The sequence below is a fragment of the Harpia harpyja genome, chromosome Z, assembly GCF_026419915.1.
Source record: "Harpia harpyja isolate bHarHar1 chromosome Z, bHarHar1 primary haplotype, whole genome shotgun sequence".
Lineage (NCBI taxonomy): Eukaryota > Metazoa > Chordata > Aves > Accipitriformes > Accipitridae > Harpia > Harpia harpyja.
The window spans coordinates 56,785,367-56,803,547 of NC_068969.1; the positions used below are offsets into that span (position 1 = coordinate 56,785,367).

Consider the following 18,181-nt stretch of genomic DNA (forward strand, 5'->3'; position numbering starts at 1 on the left):
AGGCCACAGTCTCAAAAGCCTTTCAGTTCTTTTGTCTGCAACCACCTGTTCCATCTCTTTTTGGTACTGTTTGCAAAGAATTTGTTAATCTGAGAGATAGCTTTCTATTTTAAATTTTTAACTAAATTAGATTGGTGGGGGGTGATTATATTCTTCCTGTAATGAAATCTGCAGATAGATTCTCTATCTAGAACAGAATAGGCAGATCAGTTTTAAAAGATCTCAAACAGAAAATTGTAATTCTACCTCACTGAAGTCTACCAAAACTATCAAATCTAGAAGGGTAAGGTCTAATCCAGTCTTTTTCCTAGCATGAAAGTAAACAGGGCTGGAAAATTGCCTTTACCTTCACAAGATCTTAAGGGTTCACTAAGACACATCAAATTCCAAATAAGTACATCTGAAGAGTTAGGATTCAGATACTCATTAACCTTAATGCTAGAGGGAAGCACGCGCAGGAAAGAGATACTCCGTGAGCTTTAATGAAAAAGAAAATGCACATGAAGCACTGCATTCTCTAGTTTGGTGCTTTAAAACTGTATTCTTCCCTTCAAATGTGTTGTATTGGGACAGTGTCTAGCTAGTGACTGAAGAGAGATGTTTGGAGTATATGTCCATGAGCTAACAGAACAGATCACCCTGTAGGTCCTCCATATTCCAGCACATTCTGGTCAAGTTTTTAAAGTATGAACTCCCATTCTATCTGGTATGTTATCTTTGATAGTGCAGCCTTCCCCACTCTGTTTTAATTAAGTGAATTCATTATAAGATGAATAATATTTATTTTCAGACAAGAATACAGCCAGAATACTAGAACAAATGAATATGAAATTATCTGAAAGGCAAAGTAGGCCCAATTATTACAGTCTGCAAGTATGTGTATCTCTTGAAATAGTTACCTTTGCAAAGTTCAAGGATGTAGCCTCAGACAATCATAGATGAATGCCCTTCTGCAGTTTTAAAATTCTGGAGAAACTCCATAATCATGACTGCAAGCAGGAGAAAACCCAACCCTAGTTGTACTGTCATAGAAATACAATGGGAGAATATGTGAAGTTTAAACAGGTTCTATTATTTCAAGTTGCAGTACTGAAAACAAGGAAGTATGATGTAAGTTATAGCATCAATTTACTTGTAAATTATCCAATTTGCTTTTAAATTTTTGAATATTCCATCTGTACTTAAGGATGACTCTTGTAATTTGGTGGAAAATTATTCTTGATAAGGAGGACAATGTTATTTAAGCATAAAACTCAAAACAGACCTTATTATTAGAACTACAACCTATGCTTCCATAAATACAAAGAAGACATTGTCATTATTAACTTGAAATTTGCTTACATTAACTGTGAGTCAAGTTATTCTTCCATTCATAACCCAAAGGCTTAATAAATGGGTTTGTAATATAATAACATACAGAATAAACAGATGGACTACCAGCCTACCATTTCTTTACAAAATAAATGTTTTCAATAAATACACTGTAAACTTTCAAAACTGAGGCACCATATTTTTAGATGACAGTATTTTAATTTTTTTTTCCATAAACGTAAGAATGACTTGACATTTGCATAATTGCAAAACAAATCACTTAAAAGTTAGGAGATTCCAGAACTAAGTTTGCTTGCAGAATCTTAATTCAGACCTCTCTATGCAATTCTCATGATGCAACTTTAATGACAGAGCCCCAAACTACTACTTCTGGGGAAGCCCACTTCATCCACTGCAGACAGTGCATGAAGTAAATTCAGTATTTCTTTTATCATTATTCAGTGTATGATCACAGAATAAAAAACTCATCATTTCTTCTCAGGTGCAGTGATACAGTCAATTTAGTACTGCAAACACTTTAAAATATATGTTTTATGAGATGAATTGGTGTTATCCCAGCATAACAAGGGGGATATGAGACATACATCTGTTAGTAATAATGTCTTTTGAACACCAAAATACTTTAATGTGAGTATTTTATTTCATCCTTACTTGGTGGTTCCAAATACTACAATTTATTCAGTGTTTCTTTATCCCTTAATATCTTCTTTCAGCCATCAGGATTGACTCAGATCTCTTCGCCTAGGATATCTTCTCCTAGCTTGTTCCTGAGTCCTCCATGAAGGATCTCTGATTGATTGCAGCAGGAAGGCAAGCATGGCCAGTGCCAGATGTTCCTGTTGGGGCAAGCTGGGAGATGAGACAAGCTCATTCACTTGTCTGAAAAATAGCATGTGGGAATTCTGGTTACTAAACCAAGTCTTTTCATTGGCTCTTGGCTTAAAAGTAAAATACTTAGCAGATATGAGAAACAAAATGAGGAAGCTGAAAGCAGGCGTATTGTGGGAGATCTGTTCCAAGTTACATGTCACTTTGCAAATGTTGGAAATGAACTGGGTACAGATGTGGTCCTGCTTCTCTAGAGTAGGAATGCATGTGTAATGATCTTCCTCTTTTTTTCACACTTGGAAACTTGAGTGCTAAGTTGAATGAAAATTTTAAAGTTCAGCTTCAGAGGTCCAGTGCACCAATGTTGTTCTGACAAAATAGCTTCTTCTGGAATTTTTTTCAACAGAAGTGCCCATCAGGTTCATGAGTGAGACTCAGACTCCTGCCTATATCTCTGTGAGGGAGAAAATACAGAACAGCTGCAACTTTACCTTGGTTCTCTCTTCCCACCTGTTGTAAAGATGGCAAGTGGTTGAATGTAATCTTAAAACTGAAAACATTAGACATCTGGCCAAACATCATTGGTCTTGTTGGTGTCCCACATATAAATACCTTGGTATTCCCAAATGCCAAAATTACACAGAGTGACAGAATAAGCAACCTTTGGGCTATGTAATTGGCATCATCTGTGGAAAGCATTTTCTCAAAGTAGTTAGTTGTCTCACCAAACACTGTGGATGACTACTCCAGTATATCTTCCATCTGCTTTAGGAGTGTGACAGCAAAGTAAGTATGCAAGGCATCAAATCTTTTGATGTTTGCCAAACACTGAACCTAGCTGCAACACAGATATCAATCAGGTTTGGAAGACTGGCCCTGAAATAACTGTTACCACAGAGACAGTGAAAAAATCTGAATTTCAGCCAGCTGTGAAAGAAGTTGCTCCGTGGTCATTCACGGGAATGCTAGAACAGAGCTGCAGATGAAAGAACACGTGTGCTCTGTGGCAGTCAACAGCACCTGGCTCTCATGGCCTGCCCCTCCATTCATGCTTCTTGGGAGCATGGGAGAAACAGGCAATTTAGACAGAGTTGTGTGGTTACAGCTATTTAAAGAAAACACAAAACATCCTCTGCCAACGTCCTCTCCTTGCCACCCAAACAGAGACTGATGGATGCTACAGGAAGTTATTCACTCTGTCATAACTGATTCTTCAACTGCAACATCTTGAAGAATAATTACTGCGGGGCGGTATAAATAGCTATAGCACCCACAACTCAGTAATTATAATTTTTTATTTTATAACCATCTGACCACCTAAATTTGGAGGCTTCAGATTCTACAGAATTGAGATTTTTTGGATAACAGCATATCCATTTAGTCATATCTAAAAGGAAATTCTGTCTTATTAGTGGAAATATTATTTTGGGGAGCCTAGTAAGGAAGACATTTTTTTCAGATCCTCTTGTCCCAAAATATATGTTGTCACTTCTGGCTTATTACTTTCAATAACTCAGAACTTTTATATCACTGACTTAAAAGGTTTGAGTTCCTCATTGTTCTCAGATTCTTTTGAGCCAGGTGCCTGATGTTATCATTGTGGATGTACAGAAGTTTCCAGAAAATGTGAAATACTTGGCAAACACCCTATGCATCTACAATAGGATTTTAGATTGAGTAAGGAGTAGATTTTTGAAGTGCATTTCCTGATCCCTTCCACTCTCTGCACTTTGATTTGCACTGTTGAGCACCCTCTCTCTGCACAAGCCTGGTTATCATCAGATGAAGCCAAAGGGGAAGACACTCTCCCAAGCACCCAGGCCACAGGAGCAGACTAAAGCTCAACTGATGCAACTCCATTCTCCCCAAAGGTGTGTGGTATGGATGCTGGGTCATCAACTCTTTTTTTTTTTTTTTTTTTTACTCTGCAAACCCACTCCTACTGCACTGCATGACTTACTAATGTAGACATAGCTTTCCTTCCCCCTAAGGAAAGCAGTGAAAGAGCGCAGAAAAACTGAAAAACTTTTGCACACACCCCACCCTGGGGAGATCTTTTCAGATCGGTGGTTCCCAGCAAATGCAGAGATGTCACATCTGTCCTTTTCCTGACAATTCCAGCGCTTTCATGTTTACTCCAGGACTCTCACACAGGTGTACAAATTAGCAAAGATCTGCCACAGTACCAGCTGTTTTAGGCATTGTTAGCTTTTAACTTATCAATTAAGAATTTTAATGAGATAGTGATGTACTCTCCATTTGCACCAAATATTTTGTATTATACTAAAAATAAGTGCTTTGTTCTGTCACTTCAGTAAAAATGATCAGACAGAACAATTTGCTGTACTTATTGAATGCAGTTGATTAAGTAGAACATGCCTGAAAAGACAAGTTCTGATGAAGTATCCTCATTTCTTCCTCATGATTACTTCTTCCCTTCATATATGTCACCAAGAAACAGCCCTATGGCAGCTACTGTAAATGCTTGCTTGTACATTTCAAATCTCTCAAGTGCTTTATTATTTTTATGACTAATTTTTTAGATACAAAGTGCTCTTGTTTTTTTCCCTTTAACATGATTTTAGAAAGTGAAAATATGGAGCGATTTTTAGAAGTGAGCAGAAAGTATTGCTCTATTTGCTAATCAGAAAGTACTGCTTGAAGTGCAAGATGTTTATTTACTAAGCCCAGCTTCATTTTGTTCTGTAAATTCACTTTAAATGATGTCTTTGTAACAGGATATACTTTCTTTTCTGCTTTATGCTGCTATTCAGTCTTCTCATATGATAGAGATGATACATTTTTATAATTCGGGTTCCATGTTTCATCTTGAGTAGAAGATGGGGTGGGAATGTTTCTTCTCTTGCCAGATACGCAGAGCAGCAGTTGGAGCCACTGGAGGGAGCTGCACTTCCAGCTACCTTGCACAGCACGGGAGCTGCTGAAATGCTTCCCATGGAAAATTCAGAGCACGGTTTCCACTTTAAGACTGCATGCCTGCGAAAGCTTAATACCTAAATGATTAAAAGAAATCTGTTTACAAACGTTTGCACGAGCAGTCATACGTAAATAGTAAATACTGATTTCTCTAAATTTACTAGCAATGGTCACTAATTTCAAAGAATACAGTACCCTGAATGCTTCTAACATGAATGATTTATTTTCCTGAAGCATTGGGAATGTTAGATTGTTAATTAGATGTTATATATTTGAGGAATAACCATAAGATTATTTGTATTTATTTTCAGCTTTTTGAGTAGTTCAATGTGACAGGTGAAATTTTCATGCTTCCTGTGGTCTGTGTATTTCTCTCAAACCTAATTTGTATGTAAATTATGTTAGCTGTACTTTTGAGTTCCAAAATGGAGCAATCTTCTTGTCATGAATTCCAAAACAGAAAATTTGAGAACTAGACAGTTTGTACAATTAATTTCACATCCTTCTGGACTGTGAAGTGAGCCCTGTTTTATTTTCCCACTGAAAGAAAAATCAGATTCTAAAAACGACCACTATGGCACAAATATGAGGAGGTCATCGTGGCTATTTCTGATGTACTTTATTGCTTGAAATGAGTATTTCTAGGAAAGCTTACAGCATCAGAAAGAGGGATGAGAATAGAGGAGCAAAGTGGCATAGAATCCAAGAGAAGACGTTTATATCAATGTCTCAGCTGATGGATAAAGTGAAACTTTCATCATGGATTTGGATAATACCATGATAACACTGTGCAACCCTTAGGGTTCCTGAAAAAGAGCAAAGCAGACAAAGAGCAAAGGAGAGTTTTCCCAGCAATCCACTAACATTAATTAAAGTCTAGGGCAGTGCTTCTCAGCCTTATTAACTTGTGCTTGACCTCGCTTAATCATGTCTTCTGATAGCAATAAGGGATGTGTCAGCTTCTCAGAGATGCTGTGGCTTCAAAAGCCTGAACCCCTGCTGTACCTGAGGAAGCAGGCAGAGTCTGTGCATACAGGTGCAGGAAATGAAGACTCTCAGGAGGGCAAAGGCTGGAAACTGGTGGCTTTCAGTCCCAGGAGGGTATTCTGTCCCACCTGCAGGTCTTCACCTACAGAAAAGATTCAGTGTCCTGGTAGCAGATGAGGGGTTGGGAGCTGCATCTGATGAAGCACCCCACCTGGCTGCACCTGAGCCCCATGGCAGCTGGGGAAAGCAGCAAGTGATAGCAGTGCGGAACTGCCTGCTGTGGGGCAGAGGTCTCCATCTGCTGACCTGACCTAGAAGGTCTGCTGCTTGCCAGGGATTCAGGTCCAGGACAATGTGGGGAGACTGCCAAGGATTCTCTGGCTCTTGGCCTATTCCCTGCTGCTGCTCTTCCACATGAGCACCAGCAGCGCAGCCAGGGCAGACCAGGAGCATAGCAAGAATGACTATGTGGCTCTGGAGGCGAGGGCCAAGGGTACCAGGGCACACATAAAAGGAGGAGCTTGAGGAGGAGTAGATAGATCCTGCAGGTCCACAACCACTTTTGCAGCTGGTATCAATTATAGGGTTTCAGCTTTTATGACTGCCAGGCCATTCTGAGGACCAAGGACTGCTAATTGGTCCCACCTGACTGAGTATGACAAAACATCTTGATCCCTTTGTCAAGTCTCACCAACCTGGTGAGAAGAGCTTTAAACTAGGAACAGCAAGGGAGGGAGACGATGATCCACAATCAAGAGAGGAAGTTGTAGCCTGGATTGACAAGCAAAGGGCACAGGGTGATGTAGACAGGAGGGACCCTGCAGCTAGCAAAATAGGGTGGAAGGGGACCCGCCCCAAGAGTAGGCACACAAATAAGGATGTGCAGAGAGGACTGCATGATGGCAAAAGCTCTCACACCCCTTCTGGAAAATCATTGTGACTGGGTGCCTCTCTACATGCATGTAGCATGCAGTCACTAGGGACTTCACCTGACTGCTATGACTTTTCAAACACAACAGAGAGCAGCTTAGCGACTACATCTGCCAGATCCGTCAGGATCTTGGGATGCATCTCGTCAGATCCCAAGACTTGTGGATGTTCAAAATCTAGGCTCATCTGCAAAAATAGAAGTTTGTAACCTTACACGGATTACAGCCTTTAATCACTGAAGAATTTAGACACCTGGATTCAATATTGCAGTCCTCAGAGGCTGCACACAGCTGTTGCCTAATCCAGTAGTACCTGAAGGGCCTCATATATTAAAATTTACTGCCTTTCTGTATTTCTGCTTCTGATCACACACCTACACTACCCCCTGGCTTCAGAGGTCTGAGCAGCTCAGTGCTATCTCCTGCCTACATCCAAGAGGATACATTTCTATGCTGGTCTTCCTTCAGGGTTCAATCTTGTAGGCATTATCAGTTGCACCTTCATTGCCAGATGCCAACGTTGATGTTTTTATTTCCCCTTGTGGCTTTGGCAAGACTTCTGTTGACATAACACCAGAAATGGGTTAGGTATTATCCACATGTAGAGGGCTATGTTGTGAATTTCTTCAGTCTACGTAGAAAATCTCCAAGCGTAGGAAAGTGAGAACACAAAGCTCTGTTAACTTCACAATGAAATACTGTATTTTTCTTGTGGGCTTGCCTGAATTAGATTTGTGGGTGTCAGAGTGGGAAGGCATTGCTGAAAACCTAGAGATGAAATGGTAACTTCAGCTCCACTGCTTCCTTGACAGCACAAGGCACTCAGTGTAAGGAAGTTATGAGAAGCGTTTTGATCCTTTATAGAAAAATGCAGTTATTGGTCACTGCTATGAGCTTGAAACAAAGCTTTGGAGGGCACAGGCAGGGGAATGAGCTTTCCCGAGATTCAGGGATGCAGTCCTCCAGCCAAAGCTGACACATGATACTCTAATCCCTATATTCAAAGTTATGTGTAAGGGTGAAATAAATGAAGAATGGAAGAATTCTATTGCCCCTTTATGAGTAGGATAGACTGAATGCTTACTTTATGGGTAAGGAACAGAGCTGAAAAGGATTGGCAGTGGATATGCTCTTTATTCAAGACGGAGAAATGCCTAATTGTCTTAGAGGTTCTAAACCACCACATAAAGTCACTTTGGCACATCAGAAAATGATATCCTTAGACTAAAAATCAAGCAGGGTCTCTACGTACATACTGATTCATGTGCACACTTAGTCTCCAAGATCCCTGCTGAGGGGAGCAGAAAAAAAACCCACCTAAATTGTTATCTATCATCTGGGGAATTTTCATTAATGACTGTCAGATAACTTTTATTGTCCACAATTAAACTGCAGTTAGCACCTGTATATTTAAGGCAAGTACTCCACCAGAGACCACTATTGACTATATTGTCATTTAAATACTGGCCATTTAAATATCCAGTAAAAATATCCTCTGAGCAAAGCTGAATTTGGGAAGATTTTTACTTCTTGTCATTAGACTAACTCGTTCACTTATAAATGAACTGCTTTTAGATTGCAGGGTTGCAGGTTTTGGCTGTTGGTTTTTACCCAGAGAGATATTACATAGCATGTTGATTTTAAGGATTTGCATTGTAATTGTCAGCACTACCGGGCAAGTGATCTTTTCTTAATATTGAAAGACCTGATAAGATTTCCCTTTTGATGTGAACCTCCTTATTTCCCCCTCCTTCTTACCATGCTTTGGTTCACATCTCTGACTAGATGAAATGGATCTTTTCCGGTGAAACTAAATGGGAAAAAGTGTTCCAGAAGATCATGTAATGCACTCCAGATGCTGACAGCTGTTTGCTCTGTTCAAGCCAGTGTAGAACTAAGCCAAAGCAAAATCCTCTGAAATGTGCAGAACAAGATTTCACTATACACTTCTGCTCCCATCAGACAATGTAGGAGCAATATCCTAACACTTTTTTGAACAAAGTTCTACTTGGCTTGTTTTTTGTAATTGTGTATTCAGACATTTTACCAGAGTCTAAACCCAGAAGTAGAAAGTTTTTCCATTTGTAAGGGTCCTCTATTTCAGTCAGTGAAACAGCCACATCAGGATTCCCAGGTTTTCTGAACAGGTCAACAATAAAAAAATAATGCATGTAGAGAAAGCTAAAAGTAGTCCACAATCTTACAAGGGTTAGCTGAAGCTCTGCTGACAAAGAAAAATCTCTTAGCATTTCTGTCAATGGACATGCATGTTTACTTGTAGAAAACTTTCAAGGACTCAAACGCAAATGGTCATTACCGAAGGACTTGGTATTTTTTGACTGAGGAGCCTTAACTCATTGTGGGGAGAGCGGAAGACTGTGATTGCCATAGACGTAGGTGCATCTGAAATTATTTTTCACTAAATATTCTTATTATAGAGGAATATCTATATCTGATTTCCCAATGGGACTACGTATTGATCTCTTTAGCATACATAAAGGCCATCTCATTTGCAAGAAGAGGTGAGACTTGTGACTTTTTTATATGCACATTAAAAAAAAAATATATATATATATATATTTTCTGAAATGGTGGCATTCCAAAGAATCACAAACTCTACTTGTGCAAGCCACAGTTTAATTATTAGGGCCTTTTTACAGAATCATAGAATCATAGAATCATTTCGGTTGGAAAAGACCTTCGAGATCATCGAGTCCAACCATTAACCATGCCCCCTAAACCATGCCCTGGAGTACCCCGTCCACTCGCTTTTTGAATACCTCCAGGGATGGTGACTCAACCACTAAGGTTTTACAGGATTTATAATTGCTAAAGTATTGTAAAATAACTAAATGAAAAAAGCGCCAAATGTTATTTTTTCAAAAAGTCTATTCTGGTGTCACCTACCTCTCACAGTTTAGTATCAACTTACTTATTTTACAGGGAATTAGTTAATCATGTTTTAAGGAAGCTGGGGAGAGATGACTGGCAGCACCTGAAGAAGCAAAGAGTAGATGAAGGCAGGTCATGCCAAACCACTGGCACTGCATCAAGGTCAGGACAAAGACATTAGAGATGGCACCACAGACAATGAGGTACATTACTCTTCCACTTGCCCTAGCCACCAGGAGGGTTTGCCACTGTTGGACTATCTCTACAGAGAGACTGGGTTAGAGAGAGAGTTATTCCTCTGACATGAGATGCTACTCCAATTATACAAAGTGGGAGTGATGTGTTTCAATCCTAACACAGTCTTTAAAGGCAGGTCTCATGTGCTTCTAAGCAGACTGGTATGAAAAAGCTGAGCATTTGTTCTGAGAAAGGACAGCTGCTGGATCAGGCCTTTGGCGTTCTTATAAAAGGGGGGCCAAGTTAAAGGATTTAATCAGATACAGGTAGGTACTGAGCTATTTGTATTGAGGATGTTACAGACATCTGCAATGATTTCAGGGGTCAGCTAGCTTTTAAAATTACTTAAGTCATATACTGGACCTACTCTTCAGCCACTGCAGTGCTAGGAAGCATAACATGCAGACATTTGGGTTGCACTGCTATCTAGTTAGACATTTTGGGAGTGAGACACCTTGAAGCAAGTAAGGATCCAAAGCAAGGGTTTGTAGCTTTTAGCTATCCAGTAGGAAATACTGGGGTAAAATTCTCATAGGACTTCACAACTCCAGCTCAGAGGTAGTGCTCTTCTCGTCTGCCAGAGTTCCCAGCTAAGGAGGCAGCTTGCACTTTCATTTATCACTGCCAGATAAAAGCTGATAAACCCAGTAGGATAATGATTATTACAGTGTGCTGGTTTTGGCTGGGATAGAGTTAATTTTCTTCATAGTAGCTAGTATGGGGCTATGTTTTGGATTTGTGCTGAAAACAGTGTTGATAGTACAGGGATGTTGTAGTTACTGCTGAGCAGTGTTCACACAGAACCAAGGACTTTTCTGCTTCTCACCCCACCACACCAGCAAGAAGGCTGGAGAGGCACAAGAAGTTGGGAGGGGACACAGACAGGATGGCTGACCCTGACTGACCAAAGGGATGTTCCAGACCATATGATGTCATGCTCAGCATATAAAGCTGGGGGAAGAAGAAGGAAGGGGCGGAGGGAGGACGTTAGGAGTTATGGTGTTTATCTTCCCAAGTAACCGTTACATGGGATGGAGCCCTGCTTTCCTGGAGGTGACTGGACATCTGCTTGCCAATGGGAAGTGGTGAATGAATTCCTTTTTTTGCTTTGCTTGCATGCACGGCTTTTGCTTTACCTATTAAACTGTCTTTATCTCAGCCCACGAGTTTTCTCACTTTTGCTCTTCTGATTCTCTCCCCCATCCCACTGTGAGGGAGGCGAGTGAGCCAGCTGCGTGGTGCTTGGTTGCTGGCTGGGGTTAAACCACAACATACAGTCAACAAAGCAAGCAGGAAACATTTGTTTAAATATCTCCTTTACATAATTTAGAGCGGAGATTCCAACAAACACAGATCTCTTGCTTTCTAGTCAAACACATTAATAATTTGGCTGCAGGGTATTTAAGGGTTTTGGCAATCTCACCTGTTGAAACTTCTGCTTTCTGTAAAACACTTGTATGGTAATGGCAGCAAGGGACACACCAAGGACAGCCTAAAAGGTAAAACACACTAATTAGAAAACACAGCCCTTGCTCCTATGCAGATGTATGTTATGTACTTTCTGTCATTCATTGGAAAATGTAAACAGTCTGAGAATTAAATGCCAAAATTAAGATTAGAAGCCTTACCCACTATGATCCCACTGAATCTCTTCTTTCCTCTTGTCCCCTGGCTCCCGCCTCTTTTTTCTCTTCTCCCCCCAACCCCACATAGACCTGCTTTGAGAGGGGAGAAGGGCCCAGTACAGAAAGGATGGGGTGGCCTTGTTGCCTTCTTCAGGTATGGTTTCAAGAAAAATCAAATATTGAAAGCTTCAGTGTGCAGGCCAGGCCAAGAAGGTCAGGTGTGAGGCTTTCAGAGGCCAAGGTGTATCTATCAGTCAGGCTTGGGAGACGGATGTGGTGCTGTGCAGGAAATGCTGGGTCAGCTGGCTTGTCTCTACTAAGTCATCCCTGAATAGGAACCTAGGCTGGAATTTAAGATGTACCCATCAGGGCTGGACTAATTTATCTGACTTCAGCTATTTAAAAATTAGCTGCCTGGGTCTCTCCTCTACTGAAGGATATCAGTAGGCACCTCCAGAAGACAATTCAACCCAACCTACAATATTGCCATTTACTCCACTCACTACAGAGAAGGCCTGCATGTTTAGTTTACTGAATTTAGGTGAAATAACTCTCAAGCATAAAGTATGCCGCCAATCTCCTTCAAGGCACTCATGACCTTGTTTGGATAAAGCTATCACTTTATAACAACATGGAATGGCATTTATTTGATAATAGCTCCCGACTGTTAGGGCACTGGCACTCTCGCAAGATTTGAAAGATAGAGGCAGAAGAGGAATTTTAACTTGCCTCTCCCAATCGCTGGCAGACTGCTCACCACCACTACACTGTAACAACTCTTACCATCATCTGCCAAACACGGACTGAGCAGGTCAGGTACCTGCCAAAAAAGTCCTGCAGGTAAATCAGGCAGATGAACAACACATGAATCTGGCTAGGGTGCAGGTAAAACACTCAAGACTGCATTTGTTTTCTCTGCTCAGCAGCAACAATACAGGTTCTTTGAGGGACTTTGCTGGATTAAGATGAGAGAAGTAGAGATCCTAAAGAAATGTCTTGGTTCAAGCTGAGAAGGCTTCACTGTGTATCTCAATTTTGGATTTAAACACTTCACACACCAACTAGACATATAAAATCTTTTGTAGGCGCAGCCCTCAGCACATACTGGAATCAATGACATGTATGCATTTCATTTATATAATGGATTATTCTTCTACTCTTATGGTGTAGAAAAAAAGGAAATTAAGCTTCAAAACTGTAATAATAATGAAAATAATTCCTATAAATAAGTTATTGGCACTCCATATACGTCACATTAAGTCCTTTTTATATCTAGTTATCTATTCTGATACATATCCCTGCATGTATCCAAAGTCTGTAATAAATCTTACTGTTCACAGTTGATTTACTACCAGCAGCTTTTAATTTCAATGAAGTGTAATTTACAAACATAGATTAAAAGAATTCTAAATCAGATCAGATGCAATTGTTTTACATCAGCATCACAAAAATTTACCTGCATACTTGTACTTGATCTGTGGCTACGTTGCTCTCTAAAACAAGCTAATTAGTAACAATGATAAAATCTAATGAACAACATTGACCCACACAATCCTTATTTGTTTTGAATATAGATGGAGAGAACTAGCAGCACAACACAGAGAATACTTATCTTGTAAAAAACAACAAAGAATACCTTCTAAAAAAAGGGAATTATTACTAGTCATGTCTATGCATTGTATAGATGGTAGTCTTTAATAGCTGGAATAGGGAAAGACAGAAAGAAATACAGTTTATATCAGTCAAGATACAGATGGGAATTAAAATAACCCAAAGCATGAAAATGTCAGTGTAAAACACTGCAGCTGTACTTACATGAAGAAAATGAATGCAAGATTTGAAACTGTGCTATGAGTCTGTCAAAAGAGAAGAAAGCCACAAGCCACTTGGGCTTTTTTTCAGAACACGTCCATTAATGAAACCGTCATTAGGCAGTGCAAAGCTTCTAAGATTGCTTGCTTCACTTCAGGGTGTATGTAAGCAAATAGCCACCTGCACATCCTCAAAACCCATAAATTGCATGGTATCCATAATGCTAAGGTAAGAGAACATAAATAGTTGGTGATCTATTTTCAGGCAGTACAGCAGCAGTTTGAAAGGAAATGCACTACTGAAGGGCCCTAACTTGACCATAAGAACAAACAGGTGGTCTATGCAGTTTATACTTCCAGACAGGTTTTCCAGGAAGAGAGAAAAAGAGAATTTTTGGTTTGACAGTCAGTTGAGCATATTCCCTTTTATAATACCTTTGTTTAGGAGCTGTATGTACATACAAAATGTGGATTAAGCACCCAGTTCTCTGCTTGGTTCTGTGACACGCTTCCTAGGGAAGTTGTCAAGACTCCACAACTACAGGAAACTATCCTCCCCTGCTGCTAAGAGCTCTGTTAGCACAGGATTACTTAAAATAACCTTTTGAATAAGCCACTAATATCCAAGGAGCAAGCTAAGCTTAAGACAAAGGCCAACAACAGATAGTGTCAGTAATAGCTTACTACTTGTTGCATTAAAATACTAATGATCATGCTATAATGCCTTCTGCAGAGCTTGTGGTGGTAAATCAACACCTTTGAAAGTAAGCTCTTACAGATTCAATGGCCTCCTTCTGTATACACTAAACATACATATATTTAAAGCTCCCTTTGCTTTCTACAGTGGTTTCCACAAAGCATTTCAATGATGTATCTACCATGTAAGATTGTTACACACACCTCTCAAATTCTAGCTGTAACACAAGCTTAGCAAAACAACATTCAAAGTTGTGTTTCTTGGTATGTATCTGACATAACTTGTTTCAAGTTTTGGCACTTTCAGTTTGCCTGCATACTGTGTGATTAGCCCTGCAGCTGAAATGTTACAGGCTCCCATGTATACTTAGCAGATCATCTTGTTATATGAAGTTCTGTAATCTTATGGACTCCTATATCATTTATTCTTTCAATGCCTCAATCTCTTTTTCAGTTTTACAGCAAGTAATTTTCTCTTCCAGGGTTTTCTGGTCTGAGACTTCTCCAGTAACTTTAAAAGAGGATTTTCGTATTGCCTCTCAAGATGGATGCAGCAATATGAGATAACTGTGTTAAAGCTCTTCTAAGTACCTCCACAAATACTGCAAAGGAACTGTGCAAGTGGGATCCTGAGGGGATGGTTCCTGCTGTTAAGTTTCCCACACACTGCCTCTTCAATAAACTGGCCTGGTTTGCAGCTGCTGGTCATAAATTTCACTACACAGCTTATTTAGCAGAGGGGAAACAAGCATCTGCAAAGAAGTATAACGATTGTACTCAGCACAATCCTATCCAACAAGTGATGGCTAGGAGACAAATTGGGGCTTTATTTATAGATTGCCTGCCCAGTACGTGGCCCACATCCCCAATTTCTATGCACCCCATCAGGGGTCACTAACACATTACAGAGGTTCCTCAGCAGGGTAGGCAACTTTATTCTTCTATCGTAATAATTTAAAGTATTTACAGACGGCACAGCCACTCTTTTCCACAAACATATACTTACTGGTATATTCATGAACCACATCTAAAAGGTTTTGCAAAGACTGACACATTGTTGGGTTTCCAAGCATGAAAAAAAAATATCTGTAGCCTTCAAAAAGACAGCCATTTTGAGGGAATGTGAAAAAAAGCATTCCCTCTAAGCTTAAGTTTTCTCCAGAGACCATTCACTAGCTTCAAAATATCCGTGTCTGGTATTAACTAAAGCTCTCTTGGCCATGGCAGAATTCAAGAATGTACACTTGCAAATAACATTTTCTCAAGAAATCCCACAACAGGAGCAAGAAAATGGGAAACTCTTTAGGGGAATTACTACATTTCTGAAATACTATTTATCTGAGAGGCTCACAACTCAATGTTAGTATACATATATACAGCATATATATGCACATACATATATATGATCCAGGGACAGAGAAAATTAACTAGTATACGGTGCCTGCCCAATAAGTATGTGCACCACTGCAAGCAACACTAGGTTCATCCTTCAGCCTTCAGCCATGAGAACTTTAAATTCAGAACATTGATGAGGAAGCTGAGCCACACAAAATAGGGAGAAGCCTGTCACCATCACGTGAAACCACATGAGCCACTTTATCAGACATACCATAAGTCCACAAGTCTAACTCATCTGAAACAGCATCATCAGACAGCACAGACAAAAGAAGCTACCAATAGACTAGTCTAAAATAAAGTTTCACCTTCAGCCTTAACTCAGTTCTGACTACTTTAATCTCAAGTATTCCCAGAATAACATCTGTATGCAGTCATCCATCCACACAGGGAATTAATTAGTTTATTTGAGAAGACTGCTACTGTCCTTACCAGTCAACAGTCCCTAACCCAGCCAAGAGTCTTCATAAAACCTAGGAACTTTTGTTCCACGAATGAACTCCATCTCCCTCCACCAAGGACTAGCTCGTTTGCTTAACAAAGGTAAGTGCTACTTGAGTCTTACTCAGGTAGCAGTTCTAACATGTCAGTCCAGTCTCAGATGAACAGTTTTGAGAGTGAAATAAGCCCATCTTGGAGCTGGGTTTATTACAACATGTATTAAAGCTTCCATTTCTTGCAGCAGATTAAGGCACTAAGTAAAACCAACCTTCAGGCCACCAAATCATTCTTCTCCTAGCTCCTCAGTAACATTAGTCAGAGCCTGTGGCCTCACTCCTCTCCTCCTTCTGAATGTATAGACTGAATTAGCACCTAAGCAAGGGACAGAATTCACACTTGTGATTTCTCCAGTCCATCTTGGAGAATGACTTAACCCTACAGGTTTGAGGCAGCTGCAATAGTTACATTACATGCTTACACAACTAGACCACTAATATCTTTTAAAATCATCATCTTCTCCACTGGTTCTAATAAGCTTTGTAAGTCTCACTCCAACACATTCCCTTTTCTTCTTTTGAAACTCATGCCATGAAACTAGGAAATGTCAAAATTACAAAGAAGGTTCTGTAATTCATGTTATCCAAGACGGTCATGTGAGCTAATGTGAAGCACTTCATTCTCTCCCTCCAAAGAAAGGATGGCCATTAGTTTGAGGGACAGAAGACAATCCCATTCTTAATGATTTTAACTAGTAAACCCAGCAAATCACCAACATAATTACAGGACAAGAGACTCTAGAGTAAGACTCTAGAGTAAAAGAAATGATAGAAAAAAAACACAAATTGATCCAGTTAAAAAAAAATGTGTTAAACCAAGTAGTACTTACAGGGAGCACTGAGTCCTGTTATGTACAAGTTTATATGAATAATACATAGTTACTCAGATACACACATAAATATTTAATATATAAAAAATAAAGTGCTTTCTATCAGGTCCCCTTGCAGGGACATTATAAAACATTTCACCAACTGCAAAACAAATAGATACAAAGAATACTACATCAAACATACATGAAAACAGTTAACACAGTATGTACAATCTGTTGGGTGTCCCAAGACAAAACATCCCTTCATATACGTGGTATATACATATACACTCATCTTTACTCAATATATTATGACAATATATATTTCAAAACTTTGTTATAGACAAAAAAACCTACAAAAACGCAATAAGGATCAAGCACACAAGTCCAAGACTGACAAATAATTTGCCACCCTTGCCCACACCTCCACTGCTGGGAAAGATATGCCAGTGCTCTTTTCTGGGGTGCAGTGCCTCCACATCCTGCAAGGCACTGTGAGCAGCAGTCGTGAAGTTAGCGTCACCAGTGGTGAGTAGGTCAAATACACATGAGTAAAAATAGATGTCCTTCACCAGCATCTTCTCATAGCATTTCGTGGTGGCACTTTCCAGTGTGTACACTGACCAGGGATGAACAGCACCGCCCTGAGGGACCAACTGCCCCATCACAGGCAATGGTAAGTGGCCACTATCATCATCAATACGTTCACTTGAAGGGCAACCGTTCACACAGAGCTGCAGATCCTGGCTCTCCTCATAGGCCATGACCAACTCTTGAGGCATGCGAATGGCCAATGTTAAGTAGTGCCCAAGCTGGCGTATGTACATGGTGGTCCCAATGTACCTGGCATGCATTTCGACGTATTTGCCACTGACTTTCTCCACAATTTGCAAGCTCTTGGTGTTCCCATCACCTCCACTTGTTGTACCATCAACAAAAGCTGCAGGCAAGTCATCAGTCACTGCTTGATATACTTTCTGATCTGTACAGTCTTGGTATGATTTAAAGATAACAGTTATCTGGGGGGGGGGGGGGAGGGGAAAAAAAAAAAAAGCAAAGTTAGTGGAAAAAAATCATTTCAGTCCTTTCCATTTTGCAGCTGAACATATCTGGGACTGCGCACTACCTCAGAGCTTGGTAGTTGTCCCCAACTCACGCCTAATGGAAAACAGTCTGTACACATGCTTAAAGCAATATTTTACCAGA

General features: G+C 40.0%; 1 protein-coding gene across 5 annotated transcripts in view; it reads right to left on the bottom strand.

The window, feature by feature from the left end:
* Positions 1-762: 762 nt before the first annotated feature.
* Positions 763-18,181, bottom strand: part of RGMB (repulsive guidance molecule BMP co-receptor b) — a 38,716-nt gene continuing 21,297 nt past the window's right edge. The window contains exons 3-5 of one of the 5 annotated variants that reach the window (XM_052778757.1): positions 17,400-17,994; positions 11,566-11,634; positions 763-2,614 (exon numbers count right to left, since the gene is read on the bottom strand). In XM_052778757.1, the coding sequence (XP_052634717.1) occupies positions 2,607-2,614; positions 11,566-11,634; positions 17,400-17,994 (672 nt within the window). In that variant the 3' untranslated portion in view covers positions 763-2,606. Of the gene's footprint in view, positions 2,615-4,080; positions 5,175-9,949; positions 10,009-11,565; positions 11,635-13,107; positions 17,995-18,181 lie in introns of those variants that run through there. The other 4 variants (XM_052778758.1, XM_052778755.1, XM_052778756.1 and 1 more) reach the window with 4 other exon arrangements.